At 38.8% G+C, this 16284-nt stretch overlaps 2 protein-coding genes and 1 long non-coding RNA gene across 7 annotated transcripts in view; 2 read left to right on the forward strand and 1 right to left on the reverse strand.

The window, feature by feature from the left end:
- RANBP3L (RAN binding protein 3 like) overlaps positions 1-8624 on the forward strand; it is a 61879-nt gene extending 53255 nt beyond the window's left edge. For 2 of the 3 annotated variants that reach the window (XM_010336673.3, XM_074386609.1), the window contains one exon: positions 1486-2542. In XM_010336673.3, the coding sequence (XP_010334975.1) occupies positions 1486-1529 (44 nt within the window). In that variant the 3' untranslated portion in view covers positions 1530-2542. Of the gene's footprint in view, positions 1-1485 lie in introns of all 3 variants that reach the window. The other variant, XM_003925919.4, reaches the window with a different exon arrangement.
- LOC141581382 (uncharacterized) overlaps positions 1-9171 on the reverse strand; it is a 73564-nt gene extending 64393 nt beyond the window's left edge. Inside the window, exon 1 of the long non-coding RNA XR_012513976.1 lies at positions 8857-9171. This is a non-coding gene — a long non-coding RNA (uncharacterized LOC141581382). The remainder of the gene's footprint in view (positions 1-8856) is intronic.
- Positions 9172-9219: 48 nt separating this feature from the next.
- NADK2 (NAD kinase 2, mitochondrial) overlaps positions 9220-16284 on the forward strand; it is a 49697-nt gene continuing 42632 nt past the window's right edge. The window contains exon 1 of one of the 3 annotated variants that reach the window (XM_010336674.3): positions 9220-9717. In XM_010336674.3, the coding sequence (XP_010334976.2) occupies positions 9415-9717 (303 nt within the window). In that variant the 5' untranslated portion in view covers positions 9220-9414. The remainder of the gene's footprint in view (positions 9718-16284) is intronic. The other 2 variants (XM_039471286.2, XM_039471289.2) reach the window with 2 other exon arrangements.

Below are 16284 nucleotides of genomic sequence, written 5' to 3' on the forward strand. Positions count from 1 at the left end.
AGCCCTGACTGTTTGGATCTGAGGAGTGGGTTTGAAAATAACTGTCTTCTATAGGTAGTGTTCATTTTATCAAGTCAGCCTCATGGTGATGCCCGTATGTCATTTGCCTATAAATTGCATAAAAGACTATTACGTTGCTACCCTGAAACTAACCCTTCATTTGTGTATTTATCTTCACTTATTCTCATCCTATTATTAGCTATAATAGGAAGAATTATAGATACATATAATGGGTCCACCTGGTAAATTTGGCTTGATATCCTGAAAATCCTGTTTATTCCTTTTTAGAATTTGACTGCTTATAAGAATAACTAGATTGTACAAATACGATTTTCAAGGACCTATTTTGTCTAGGATGAAAAAGTACTATTTCTTTTATTATTTACAAATAAAGTAAGTTTGAAGTGGAAGCAGTGTAAACAAACGGTCAGCTTTTAGTGCTTATCTTGATATGTGGATTTAAAACTAATATTCATATTTCTTTTTGGAGAAAAATAATGTCAAAAATAGTAAGCTCAACTTTGTTATATAGATGTAGTTATTCCAATAAAATCATCTAAATATTTTCACTAACAGTTTCACTTAGTCCTGCATTCTGTTCTACAGAAGACTGAATAATACAATTACAATGATAGTGTGGTAACAAGCATTTTTTCAACTCTTAATCATTTTGCAATATTAAAGCTGGTTTAATCATACATAATTTAAGAATCTATCAAAGAACACGCATAACTGGATGAAATATCTTCCTTTGCTTAATACTAAAGCTATAATCAAAAGGAAAAATACACAAAACATCCAGAACAGTATCATAACCTGCTTTACCCAGTGATTCAGAGAACTAAGTGAATATAATTTGTCTTGCTACTTTAAGCAAATATATTAAATGAATGGTTTATTAGTCTTTAAACATATAAAATGAATAAAATTATCTTTTACTTTATAATAATGTTTACATTGCCAATAATAAAATGAGGTCTATCAGAGAATTAGTTGGTACACATTAATAATGTCAATTTAAAATTAGGATTAAATAGCAAATTCTCTTATGAACCAATGACACGTGCTTATGATATTTGTATTTTGTTATATTCCATTTTAGGAAAGGGGTGCTGTGTAACTATCTTAATTAGAAACAATGAAAACAATGCAAAGCAAATGTCAATCATATGAACCCTCTTTCCTCTGATATTTTTTCCCCTTTTCACTTAGTATCTTCTCCAGGAGGCATTAAAAACAAATGGTAAAATGTTATGGAAGCAATAAAACATATTTTTTGGACTTTGTTGCCTATAAATTCTCTAAAAGAGTCATGATTAAAATTTTACCACATCTCTACATGTTACTTGTAAAAATGTATATTCTCTAGCTTTTATTTCCTTACCAATGAGTATATTCATGAATATCAATGTTTAGTTGCATTCAATATTAAATCTAGTCCAAATATAATACTGTATAATAAAACATTTTAAATTTATATCACAGATCCTTCTAGGTGGACTCACAGACAGTCGGTTGCCTGTTCATGAATACTACCTACTATAAATATGACATCTACAAAGAGGGGTCACCCTACTAAAAATACTAAATCACCCTAACAAATGAGAAGATTCTATTCATTCCTTGAAGAGTTTTTATAGAAAACCTTAAGAAATGTAATTTGTTGCAATTAACATTTTTCTCTTATGTTTTACATTTTGATTGTTATGCAGAAACTGACAGAATTTTAAAAAATAAATGGACTTCAGAAGTTCAAAATTTATCATTTTTGAAGAAGTTAATTTAGAGTAGGATTTTATAACTAATTTGGACTTTTCATCACATTGGTGGATTTAATAGTTGGAATTATAAATTGCCAGATTTGATAAAGATCTAACAAAGTGTTTATTTTTTTTTCAGTCACACATTGACCATAAAACAAATACTTTACTAAATTTCCAGAGTAATTTCTTTGAAAAATAATATAATTGCATGATAACATTTCACTAAATCCTATTTATCTTCAGGGAAATGTATAGTTTAATTTAGATTTTGGATTTTCTAATATGATAAGCTTATATATTCATGGTATGAATTCCTTTAAAAAGAGCATCTGCTCTTGGACTTGTATCTGTTGCATCTTGTAAATGCTTGACTCATGGTCAGCATCCAATAGTTGCTAAATGAATAAATAAAATATAATACATTACTTATCTATCAAAAAGCACGTATAAAAATGTCAAAATGTTAACTTGTTCTACTTTGTTTTATGTAATTGTATTTTCATTAATATTTTAGTAGGTGTGGCTGTATATAGAGAAAAACAAATGCATCATGTATAGCCAAATGAATCTTTTTCTCAATTGCTATTATTTTAGTAGGCTAAAGTAATTTCAACAATTTTGCAAGTTTTGATGCTCTTCTTTGAGATTTGTTTCAGAGACACCTCACAAATCACACAAGAAAATCAGTCTCAGTACTTACAGCCCTATTTCATTTTTCAATCTAGTTTTATCACACCATGGCTTCAATGAGACTTTTGATTGTGACCCCTAAACAATTCTCTGATTAGGGGATAAAAACTCCTAATTCTAAAATGTTTCCGAAAATGTTCTCAACAATGATGACATATTTGGAATAAGGGTATAATTTCACTAAGTGCTACTTCAAAGAATATTCATTTGGATATATGAATATACATTGTTAAAAGTTATATTACTGTATTACCATACCTGTTATAAAATAATAAAGATATAATATATAAGTATTTAAGTGAAATCTCAGCTAGTGCCTGAAAATTTAGTATAGCATATGAAAGTTGAATTAACTCTTTTATAATTTAGTTAGTATGCTAATTGTTCAACATTTTGCTACTTCCTTGTAACTGCAAAGGTGTTAACTTAGTATAAGTTAATTACTAGAGGCCCATGAATTCTTCCAGTGATTCTAAAAGAAACATGGCACATAATATCCCTTACTTCTAAATAAAGGAGTCAATGACTCAGGAAATAAAAAGAAAAAAACTTAATGTGAGATGAAGAACAGATAGAGAGAAGGGAAAAAAGAGCTTTAGTATGAAAGGAAGGACAAAAAGAATGGACAACAGAAATTCCCTTTTTTAAAATCCAGAAGAGTGACTCTGATGTGGAACACACTCAGTGAAAAATTTTCATTAGAAACATAACACAGAGAGACATTTGGAGGAGATAATAAAGTACTGGTTCTCTTTTATTATAAGATCTTAGCTGATGTGGGAACATTATGATTGCACTATAAATTGATAAAGTGAAGAAGAGAACAAATATCTTTTTTTTTCTTTTTTTGTTGTTGTTCTTTTTTTTTTTTTTTAGATAGAGTCTCGCTCTGTCACCCAGGTTGGAGTGCAATGGCACGATCTTGGCTCACTTCAACCTCTGCCTCCTGAGTTCAAGGGATTCTCCTGCCTCACTCAGCCTCCTGAGTAGCTGGGATTACAGGCACCCACCATCAAAGCTCAGCTAATTTTTGTATTTTTAGTAGAGACAGGGTCTCACGATGCTGATCGGGCTGGTCTTGAACTCTTGATCTCAAGTGATCCACGTGCCTTGGCCTCCCAAAAGTTCTGGGATTACAGGTGTGAACCACTGTATCTGATCATCTTTATCCTTTTGACATGTTCATCCTTGTCCCCACACTAAGATGGAGATAAAGCAGTATCTTCTCAATGCTTCAAACATTTTAAAGTTGAATTCATTCTATGATTTTCTTTAGATTTCTCTGCATATATCAATGAAAAAAATTCACTACCTTAGTTTCTGATCTATAAAGAAATGTCAGTGCAACAAAATCAAATGTAGGGTTAGAAAATCAGGAAAGCAAAGAAAGAAGTGAAAATTCCCAGACTATGAAATGGAAAAGAACAGAAACATGAAATTTAAACTCACAACTCTTTCAACCCATTTTCTATACATTTCGTTATTCTTTCTGGTAATTCTTTTTTAGTATTACCAAATATTTAGTACAATTTTGGAGGAATAATAGAAACAGAAACATTTTATGGTTTTTCCTTGTCCTGTATCTTCATCCAGCCTTCTTTTTCGCTCTCCTGTGTCCTTTGTTCCCCTTTTATGATGAGAGATCAGTTGTACAATAACATCCATCACAAGTTATTTTGGCATATTTCAAAGCATACATTTTGTATTTCCAAAGCAGCTGTTTTTTATTAAAATTTACTTAACTAATTTTTATGTCATTATTTATCTTTTAAGACCATCTAAATGTTCTTCTCTTTTAATATTTTAACCAACTGTTTACCCTAATTATAGACAATTTAAATGTTCTCTCTTAAAAAAATACTATTTTTCATCTGCCAAAGCAAGGAACCCTTGGTTGCCAGGAGAATACATCCTATACAGCACTGGTAACCAACTTTTTTGGCATCAGGGACTGGTTTTGTGGAAGATAATTTTTCCGAAGACTAGGGGGTGGATGGGGATGGCTTTGGGATGAAGCTGTTCCACTTCTGATCATCAAGCATTAGAGTTTCACATGGAGTGTGCAACCTAGGTGCCTCGCATGAGAAGTTCACAGTAGGGTTTGCATCTTATGAGAATCTAATGCTGCCTCTAATCTGACAGAAGGCAGAGCTCAGGTAGTAATGAGAATTATGGGAAGCGGCCGTAAATACAGATGAAGCTTCACTCCCTTGTCCACCACTCACTTCCTGCTGTGTGGCCCTGTTCCTAACAGGTCACGGACCGACACTGATCCACAGCGTGGGGGTTGGGGAATCCTGCTATACAGGTCTTAGAGTATTTGAATGTCATAAAAAGAGAGATATATATCTTTTATAGAGTCAGAATGTACATGAAGTGTGGGTGGAAAGGGTTCTAGGGGTTGGGAAGGATATATTTTAAGACCTCTGTATATCTTCAAATTGTGAATATCAGTGATATATATATATAATTTTCCCCATAAAATGTTGTGAACAGTTAAGCTTGCTTGAGATGTGGCTATTAAATCACGGTCGATTAGACTCATTTACTAGAAAAGCATACTGGCCTCACCATGGATCAAGTTTGAGTTTAAAACTCAATAACATTACAGATTTTTTTTGGTTGTTTGAGAATAGTTGAAGCTGATATTAAATCCATGAATGCCAGCAGTTTTGTTTTTTTATAATGATCAGATTATACCCATAGTACTGGTTAATTTTTGACATCATACTTGGAGTTGACAAATGAATACATGAACATATCTGAAACTTTGAAGATGATATTTAGGCCAGGTGCAATGGTTCACATCTGTAATCCCTACACTTTGGGAGGCCGAGGTGGGTGGGCTGCCTGAGCCTGGGAGTTCAGGACCAGCCTGGGCAACACTGTATAAAACTCCATTTCTACAAAAATTACAAAAAATTAGCAGGGCACAGTGCCATGCATCTGTAGTCCCAACTACCTTGGAGGCTGAGGTAGGAGGATCACGTGAATCTGGGCGGTTGCAGCTACATGAGCCATGCAGTGCAGTACCCTTTCTCAAAAAAAAAAAAAAAAAAAAAGAAAAAAAGAAAAGAAAAAGAAAAAAATTATATTTGCAAACTATGGCATTGGAAGGAAGAATTACTGAAATGATTAGCCAATGTTTGGCCTAATGAAGACTTGATGATAAGGATAACAGTTTTCTAATAATTAGAGTATTACCAAGATTTCTTAATTTCTATTAACCAATCTAGTAGATATAAAATATTATTTCACAATGACATTATTTGTATTTCTCTAATTTCTAATACGGTTATCTTTTCAAGTATGTATTCACTGTTTGTGTTTCTTCTAAAAAATTCCTGCTCACAATTTTTGCAAAGCTAATCGTGTCATTTTCTCCTTTTGGTTGTTTCCTAATATGTGAAGGATAAAAGACAAGTCCTAAACCTAGATTTTTCACAACTTTTATTGTCTTTGCCCTTGTCCACCTCTCTAGCCTCACTTCCCAGTGTTGCCTGCCTCTCTCTAAATTCTCTAAAAATTAAAAATGGCTATTTCATTGCTTCTATGCATCTGCTCATGGTGTTTCTTCTGTGGAATTTCCTTCTCATTCTTGCTGATAATGAATGGGTAATACTTTATTCATTCTTTAGGGTCTAACTCTTCACATTTCCAGAAAGCCTTCTCTAACTCTTCTTAGGCTGACTTAAGACCTGCTACTCCAAATTTCTGTAGCATTCTCTGTATAACTCTATCACTGCATAGACTTTGGGCTTCTCAAGGGGGGGGCTTTTTTTAAAATCATTTAATCTTTAACACCTGGCAGGACGTCTGAGCTATAGCAACACTCAAATATAATTTAATCTCCACTAATGTGTTTTATAAGGGTAAGATTTAAGAGACATTATCTAACAAGAAACTAGATAAGGATTGGAAACTCAGGAGAAAATCTGGGCTAAAGATTCCAGTAATAGCTGAAGTCAGGAAAGGGGCAAATATTTGCTAAGTGTTTACTTTGTAATGGGCACAGTGCTAGGCATCTGTGCACATATTCACAATTTTACAATGTAGCAATTATATTTTATAAATGCAGAAGCAGCCTCCTGAAGGTTAAACAACTGGTTCAACTTTCACAAAGCTAATAAACATTACAACTGGGATTTGAACCAAGATCCTTCCATTACACAACACTGAATGAACTCACCCAGGAATGTGTGTGAGAGAGAAAAGAAGAAAGAGGAGGGAGAGAAAAGACAAGGAGATGAGGATGGAAGCCATCTTGGAGACGGGTTTAGGAATAAGTCAAAAAGGGACAGAGAGATGGGAGAAACACTGTTAGGGACTGGTGTGTTGGGAGACAGTAAAAGATTTCAAGAAGAAATGACAACCATTTCAAATGCTTGAGAAAGATCAAGCAATTTAAGGACTGAAAAAAGTCTTTTGAGTTCCAACAAGATCATTTAGTAACCTTGGAAACAGTAGTAATTAGCAAAGCAGTGGACAGAAGCCAGTGTACAACAGGTTGAGGAATGACTAGGAGGCAGGGATGTGGCAATGATGAACAGACTACACTTTCGGAAATCAGTTGTAAAGGTAAGGCAGGCAATATGTAAAAACCAGGTTTAGAAGTTGCTTTGGTTTTTAGAAAAACTTTAAGGATGTCATAGACATGAGCATATTTAAATACTGAAGAGGAAAACTCAGTTGAAAGGGAAAATTCAAGATAACCTGTGAGGGGATGACTTCAGGAAGAAACATTTTTGAGGAGGTGGAAGATGAGATACAAATAACTATGGACAAAGGGCTATTCCAACAGAGATGTCAATGCCTATGTTTGTAGCTGAGATGAGACAGAGCCAAAAATTTGAATTTTTATCTGTGAAGTGGGAATAAATGAGGTCTGAGATTTCAAATATGAGCAACAAAACTCACAGACTTTGATCCCAAACAGTTCCTCCCTACTCATTTTTTTTTCTGTCAAATGGATCAATTAACATTCCTCTATGCACCCTGACCTCCAACCTAAGTGTCATCTATGATTTTTCCCTTTTCTTCCTTCGTAATATCTAATGAAGTTTACAACAGTAAGATGACAAAGGAGTCTGAGGATAGTTACAGATGTTACTTCTCTAGAAGTTTTTGAGGTTATTAAGGTTGTGACACTACACATCACTATTAGCAGCTGCTGTGAGGCAAAGCTCTTGGTCAGAACGGATCAGTGGCAGAACTTTACCAAGTCAGCACCTATCAGGCTTCACGCTCCCAGTCCAATACGCTACCTGGTACACGGCAGGCACAAGGGGGGAACCCACGAATGAACGCTGGTGCTGGTGTCCTCCTGAGGAGAGTCACAGATTCACTGAATCGATTTGGACTTGGTAGAACCTTGGGGTCACTCGAAGCCCCTTTTTACAGAGGAGGAATCTGAGGCCCAAGAAGATGAAGTAATCTGCCCAAAGTCCAGCAGCAAGTTAGCGTCAGAACCACAAAGGAGCAAACACGGTACCAGGGAAAGGGATCTAAGGAGCTGCAGGAACTGAACACCAGGATGTGCACTGCCATTTGGTTCTCCCCTTACAATGGGATGTTTCCTTCTGTTCTCATCACACCCCAGCCCGGGTCCTGAGCACTCCGCGAGTCATTATCCCGACAGCCTCCCAATCTACAAAACATTCCAAAGCCAGATCAATAGTCACCAAACATTGCTTTAACTCACTCCTTCCCTGTTAAAAGCCTTCAAATAACTAACTCCTACCTACAGGACAAAGTCCAAATGACTAACTGTTTTTTTTTTTTTTGAGACGGAGTCTCACTCTGCCGCCCAGGCTGGAGTGCAGTGGTGCGATTTCGGCTCACTGCAACCTACGCCTCCCGGGTTCAAGTAATTCTCTGCCTCAGCTTCCCAAGTAACTGGGATAACAGGTGCCCGCCACTACGCCTGTTTAATTTTTGTATTTTTAGTAGAGACGAGGGTCTCACCATCTTGGCCAGGCTGGTTTTGAACTCCTGACCTCGTGATCCACGCGCCTCGGCCTCTCAAGGTGCTGGGATTACAGACGTGAGCCACCGCACCCGGCCCCGAATGACTAACATTCTCAACACCGTGCTCCTGTCCTGTCTAGTTTCAACCGTCTCTCCCCATGGAGAAATGCTCCACCCGGCCAGGCTCCTCTACCCATCACCCTCCAAGTTCCTTAGGGCTGTTCGGGGGGCAGCGGGGCTGGTACAGGGTCCCACGCCGAGAGGATTTTGTGCCAGGCTGCGCACACGGTGCAGCAGGTGCCGGGTCCGCCTCCTCAGCCCCCAGCCCGGCCCCGGATACACCAGCTATTATCACACCAGCCCTGGGCAAATGAACCAACACACACGTGGTCGGCCTGTAGAACAGAACCCGAGCAAGGAGGTACTCGCAGACTACCTTCCAGACGGCCGCTCAAAACCCCACCGGCAGTCCCCGCGCCGACTCAGACCGGCTTCCCGATGAAGTCCTCAGGGCGGCGCCACAGCCAAACAGAATTCCACCCCTTCCTCAGGCTGCAGCCAATGGCGCGGGCCCGCGGGCTCCGGAGCCGCCGAGGGCTCTGATTGGCCGATAGAGTTAGCCTGGAGGCGGGAAAAGAGCGACCGCTGGGAGGCGGGCGGAGCCGGGAGGTCGCCCCCGGGCGGCGAAGCGGCCGCAGAGCAGGCGAGAGGGAAATGAATAAACAAACAAACAAAACCCACCAGCCCCAGGCCTCCATCTCTTCCCCGCCCACCTTTCCCCAGCCCGGGGTCGGCCGCTTCCCAATCGCCACGCTTTCTCCGCCTCCGTCAACGTCTGGGCACGTCCCTCTCGCGGCGCGGGCCACGCACGTCCCGGCACTTAACCTCTGCCCGCCCGGCGCGAAGTTAGAGGTCCGGGCGGCGCGGGCTGCGCGCACTCCCGGTGGTGGGGAGCCGAGGGAAGGAGCCCGAGCCCGGGGCCGCGGCTCGGCCCATGATGACTTGCTATCGTGGCTTCCTGCTGGGCAGCTGTCGTCGCGTGGCGGGCGGCCGGGCGGCGGCGCTGCGGCGATCGAGCGCGGGAGGCCCCGCCGCGCGGCCCCGGCTGGGCGGTGACGGCGGCGGCCGGCGGCACCTGGGGCAGGGGCAGCCGCGCGAGCTGGCGGGCTGTGGCAGCCGCCCCGACGGCGGCTTCCGCCCTTCCCGGGTGGTGGTCGTGGCCAAAACCACTCGGTACGAGTTCGAGCAGCAGCGGTACCGTTACGCGGAGCTCTCGGAGGAGGACCTGAAGCAGCTGGTGGGTCCTGGCGCGGCCCTGCTTCGCTCCCGGGCTCGGCCGGGGGTCTAGGGGCGGCCTCGCCCCCTCGGGCGGGACCTCTCGGGAGGCTCTCCCCAGGGCACCGCAGATGCCCGTCCTGCCTCTCTTGCGGCCCCCAGGCCCTCTGGCTTCGCCCTGGGCCCACTTAGCTTCTGGGCGCGCGTGCGAAGGAGATTCAGGTCGGGGGCGAGGGAGAGGGGCTGTGTTCCTGCAGGGACCTCCGAGGCAGGGGCGCAGCGGGGAGGGCGAAGAGGGGCTGCCGAGTGCCCCATAGAGTGAAAGGTTTGGGGATTCAATGGTGCCCTCCTCGACCCCGCCCTCGTTCCCTGGTTGGGACCCACCCCAAGAAAGTGAGCCGGTGGCCTGAGGTTTGGACGCCCTGAGAGCAGCTCCCCGGGCCGCCCCGAGAAAAGGGGCCCGGGGCGTAGCTGAGGGCCGTAGGCGCAAAAGGGACGAAACTACCGAGGACACACCCCCTTTTACTCTGCAGGACTGCGAGGCCTTTAGAGAGGATCCGAAAAGCCCTTTAGCCTGGAGCCTTCTCCATACTGGAACGTGATCGTCGATAGACCCTGCCAGCTTGTTTTAAAAGCATGAAGTCTTGGGTGCTAAGAAGGCAAGGGGGAAAATTTGACTTGTATATAGACGTTATGTAGGAGACATGTGAGGACAAGGGGCTGGTATACTGGGTAATGTATGAAATAAAAAGCCTGGGACTCCAGTGCAGCAGTATCTCCACAATAGACCATATTTGATATATTCATTAATATATCTACAAAATATATAAATCCAGGAGAAAACACCCTGAGTTTGAATCTTCCTGTTGTCACCACCCCCCACTTTAAAAACAATTTGTGATCCTGTACCCCCACCCACCTTTAGAAGGAGAGTGACCGATGCTACCATGAGCAATATGTCCAGACAAATCTCTTGGAAATCTCTTGATTGTTGGCATTGTGCACCAAAAGGTTTTGAAATTAGTTGCACATAACTAATTTAGTTTAATTCTGTGCAAGACTAGACAACCTGTTGAAAACCTCTGGTATCATGTGATCCTCGGCGAAGTTATTTTGTAGAGGCATCAAAATGAAATTGTAAATCATCGTTGCTTAAGTAGTGAATCTATTGTCAACATTAAACATCCTGCCTCTTTGTTGAGTTTATTGAAGAGAGTCCTTGCATTCACCTGATGGATGTCTAGATTTGTAAATTTATTTTTCCTAAGCATTTGAAAATGGCAGTTTATAAAATACACTCGCATTATTTAAAGAATAAAGAGTTTGAACGGGAGGTTAGAGTAGTTGAGTTTGTGTTGGGAAGTGAAGTTGGAGGTGAGGAAGGGAATGGTAATGTCCTAAGAAAGTACAGCGTTACTATTTGGGAAAAGCGGTGTGCCCTTTGCGTTGTACTAATTTTTCAAGGTCTAGCTTTTAGAAATCTGTCAAATGCCATGTATGCATAAATATGTATGCATAAATAAGCTTCCCACAACAATTAAAAATAGCTCACTTGGCATGTTTAGAATGTGGCATTAAGGGTGAAGAGCTTAGTTCTAGGCCCTGGTTCCTTGTGGTTAACTTCCGAAGTGTGTTTAACTTTTCTGGGTCTCATAGGTGGAAATGATACTTTTTGTATAGTATTGTCAGTTTTTAAAGTGCTTTACCTAATTCAATATGTGAATTGCTGGGGCTGTACTAGATAGCCTCCAAAGTCCTTTATATTGCTGGCATTTTGAAACTGGGTAACGTTTTCAAGGCCTCAAGAAAATGGGTGGCATCTCAGGATTAACTCTTGAACCTCTGAACTAGATTGCCACTAATAAAAAACTTTTAAAATGTAGGGAAAATCATTAAGTCTTAAAAGTGAAACTACCTAGGTGTACCCATTCTGAGTGGAGAAATCTCTGATAGGTAAATATTTGTCTATTGCTAGGTAATGCTGTTTGGGATGCGCCGGCTTTGAAGTAAAGCTCCTGAACTGTAGAATACCCAGTTTTGTAATTGCCAGACAGTGGAATAGTTTTTGTTGATGTTGTTGTCATTACAGTTTTATTGGATAAGTTCCTTACTGATTTAAATTTGTGTTATAATTTATATCAAGGTCAGTACTCAGAATGCAATAGCATTAGATGTAGCCCAGATGAGAGATTAGTAACAGGCCGAAGAATACTGACTGGGCTGTGTGAAGTTGTCCTAAAATGGGATTCTGTAATAGGAGTGATAAGATGATAACTACTGTTTGTTATATTGGGGGAGTAAAAAATATTAAGTTATATGAATCATGTGAATTGGATATAAAAGAAAATGGCCAAGTGCTTTTTTGAGTCTCACCATGGCTGCTGTGTCTGTAGTGTCATGGTAACTTGGTTTTTTGTCAAAGCATTCTCTTTTGTTGTGGTGGTGATGGTTTTTTGATGCAAAACAGGTCTGTATTAGGCTATTTGTTAAAATGCAAATGACAAAGGATGCAGTGCCAGTATGATTTTACACCCTGAAGACTGATGATTTTCTAACTTTGTAGAAATGTAAACAATTACAGGAAATGTCTTTTAGTTGATAAGGCACACACAGAATAGGTTTACAACCTTCAAACTGGTTCAGAATTTTGACTTTCATTTACCCTTTCATATTGGTTACATTGCTTTACTTTAAAATCTTGTCCTTTTCCCCATTGATTGACCAATGGCTTGTTTTGTGATATCAGATTTCTAGTCAAACATTTTACCTCTACTGCCTCATGACCTTTCAAAGGCTAGTAAAACTAACATTACAATTTACTGGCATCATTAAGAGATGTAGCTGTTGGCAAATGTGGAACTGCTGTTATCAGGGTCCTTGACACAAATTAGAACTCTACATAGAACAAAACTGACTTGGAAAGGATTTTGACACCAAAAACATACCTCATTGGTCAAAGAAAGATTTTATTTAAAACTCTTTTTCACCTGTGACCAGGGATGGGGAACTGAATAAGGGAAAACCAAGAAAAAAGTATTTTAATACAGACCAAATAAGAAGTCAGCAATTTCTACCCTCTTCTCTATTCCAAGTCTCACAACTTGGCAACCCTTCTTAATGGTTTCTATTTTTAGTTTTGTTTTTTAAAATTCATAATGGGATAGAATAATTTCATTTAACAATCTGCTGTGTTATTGGATTAAACTATATGTCTTGGATGGTATAATGCATTGGATTTTGTTTCCCTTTGTTTTCTGAAGAAGATTTTGTGGCTTAGGTTGTAGCTCTTGGGCAGATAATACTTTTGCCAGTGGTATGCAATAAGTGTACCATGGTATACTTTTGTCAGGGAGTATACTTTTGCTATATTGTATACAATAAGTATTTATATACAATGTGATTGTTAATCAAATTGAAGAGCATGATTTGGAGTACTGCCATAGCCTTCTAACTGAATCTTATTCCTCACAAATCGTCACCAGAGTGTCTATGTAAAGTGAACATCTGGCCCTTTCCCTCTTCTGCTTAGAACTCCACAGAAGCTCCCTCTAACCTGTAGTCACCTAGAGTACTTGTTAAAATGTGGACACCTGAACCTTAACCCCCAAGACTCTGATTCAGTTTGTGGAGAATTCCCAGACTTTGGTTTTTTGAAGCACACACCTGACATTAATGACTCTGGTTGAATTCCAGGGATGTGTGTGTGTTTTATTCCTGGTTTGCATGTGGTCCCCAGTTACACTGGCCTCAAGTTCATGGTCTTTAGAATGGCAGATAAGTCCCTTCATGAACTGGCTACCTCTTGACCTTCATTTCTGACTGCTTCTTGTCTTGAATTTCATATTCTGGCAATTTCAAACTGCTTTAATTTCCATTAGATGTTGTGTTGATTTAGTTTATGGATCAGTAGCACAGAAAATGTTTCAAAATGTAAAAGATACAAAATATTATACAATGAAAAGTCTTTCTGTTGTCACCTGTCATTCAGTTTGTTCCTGGAAGTAACTGCTATCAGTTTCTTGTGTTTTCTTCCAGAAGCAACCTATACCTACAAATCAACACAGTGAAATATTTTTTTTTCTTTGCCTCATCTCTTTTTATTCAATGATAATACACTATTTAAGCTATTATGTGCCTTTAGTTTAGCCTAACAGTATTTGTGGAGATTGTCATAAAGAGCATTCTCACTCCTTTTTTGTGTGTCCTAATTTATCTTCTGCCGTTAAACACACTCCAAAATAATAACATTTGTGTTCATATACATGTAAATCAAGCTCTAAGACAAATACCTAAAGTTGAAATTGCTGAGTCAAAAGGCATGTGCATATAAAATTTTAATAAGTGTGGTCAAATTGCTTCCCTTAGAGATTGCACAAATTTTTACTTTCACCAGCACTGTATAAGAGGACTTGTTTTTCCATAAATCGTTTATCAAACTGTTGGGTCTTTGCCAGCCTGGTGGGTGAAAGTATTTCAGGATGGTTGAATTTGCATCTTTCAGTGTCTACGTTTGTAGCCTTTGATTTGAATGCTCTTCTTCTGTCCAATTCCTGTTCTTTTTACAAGGTTAAGCTCAGACATTACTTTCTCAGGATGCCATCCTTGGTAGCCTTGGTGTGCCTCTGCCTCTCTCTGGCTACCAAGATTGGGTTAGGTATTCTTCACTTCTTAGGTATTCTTATCTGTTATTGTTTTCTTCTCAGACTATAAACTCTTTGAGAGCAAGAACTGCATCTCATTCATCTACCTCTCCACCCCTACACTTCCACTAAAAAAATGTAGTAAAATGTTTCTGATGTTCTGTAAGCATTTTTAGGTCTTTTCTCCTTGAGGCTCGGGACCATCTTCCTTCCAGTCCAGGATCTTATTACCAGCTGTCTGTCTTTCCAGATGTTAGCTGCTGAAAGCTTAAGGCAGAAGTTATGCCTTAAGCTTTGGATTCTTTGATAGAGGTTTCAGGTTAAATGTCTTTGAGAAACATGAGCCTAAGTAAAAGGTGATTTTTATTTGACCATGGGATTCTTTTTGGTGTGAGGAAGCAGAAAGTGCTTTAAATTCTGTAGAACACAACTTGGAAAACAGAGGCTTAAGGTACACTCCATTTCTATAAATATTTGCAGTTAAATAGGAAACTCATAAAGATGTGAAAGAATTAAATATCACAGTAGCTGAGGTGCTACATTTAGAGAATAATTGACCAATATGCTTTACACAGTCCTGATTTTCAGCCTTCATGGTATATCAGCATTAACTAGGAGGGCAGTTTTTAAAAACTACAAATATGTGACCAGCTATGAGATTGTAAATAAAAAAATCTTTCACCGTTATCATTTTTTCTATATTTTTAATTATATAAATTAAGTTTTAATAGATAAGAACTTACCTAATAGATAAGTTCTAATATTTATTGATGCACATTAATCTCTTAACTAGTAAAATGTAAATTGACTTTATTTTTCACTATCAGTGCACTTTGTGATATACAACAGAAATATATAATTTTAAAATATCCTTAAGTGTGCCAGTTATTTCATGCTTTAGGAAAATTTATTTTATATGTATATACACATATATACATATATATGTTTTTTTTTTTCATAATAAACCACTAGATGTGGATTATGCAGTACAATAGACCAATCTTTGCAAAACATTTGCATTCAAGGAGGTTTCATCCAGTTGGCTTTCCTCCTACTAAATGAAAGGCGGTAGGATTAGGTCCTGATAAAGAATAGAATAGTTATTGAGTTATGTAACCTAGTCATCACAATTGAGGCATAGTGGCCTAATGAGTATTCACAGTTTTCAAGCAGGAGTAAGATATATGGCTAATGTAGGAATGTTAGTAGTATGTGGCTGCATGGATGTAACATAGTAGACAAATCCTGCTTTAACAGCAGGAAATCAGAGTTTGATCCTGAAACAACAATCTAATGTCTTTGTAAACCTGAGCAAGTAACCTGACCTCTCTCTGTATCAATCTCTTTGGCTTTGAAATATTTATAATAATAGCTGCTTTTTCTTTCTCACGTAATTTTTAGGAAGGTGAAATAATTTACAATTTACATAATTTAACTTAAACTGCTTAATCTAGTTCCAGTTTTTTTGGCCACAATAATGATCATTATGTAAATGTTACATATAAATTATGCACCTGAAATGGCACTGATTTGGTAACTCCAAAGTAGATTCTTTTAAGATAGATCACTGAAGTGAACTAAAAATATGTTAAATTTAACTCTGCTTGCATAGTGTTTTTTAACCAAAATTTTAAAAAAGTTGTAGTTTCAAAGTTTTGCCTTTGAAGAAGTATTTTTGTAGTAGAGAAAACAATTTCAAAAATTATGATCTGCATTAAAAATACTTACTGCAATGTCACTATTGGCAACATCCAGGAAATTTGTTAGTTAATTTGTTTGAAGTGTCACTTTTAAATATTTGTTCACAAAACTGTTTTTTGAGCACCTGCTAACTGCTAGGCATCCTGCTGGATCCTGGAGAATCAAAGATTAATAAACAGTTTCCAAATTTGTGGAAAAAAATCTATTACATTATATTATAAATATTTATACGTCATCCCTGGGAGTAC

The sequence above is a fragment of the Saimiri boliviensis genome, chromosome 1 (genome assembly GCF_048565385.1).
Source record: "Saimiri boliviensis isolate mSaiBol1 chromosome 1, mSaiBol1.pri, whole genome shotgun sequence".
Classification (NCBI taxonomy): Eukaryota; Metazoa; Chordata; class Mammalia; order Primates; family Cebidae; genus Saimiri; species Saimiri boliviensis.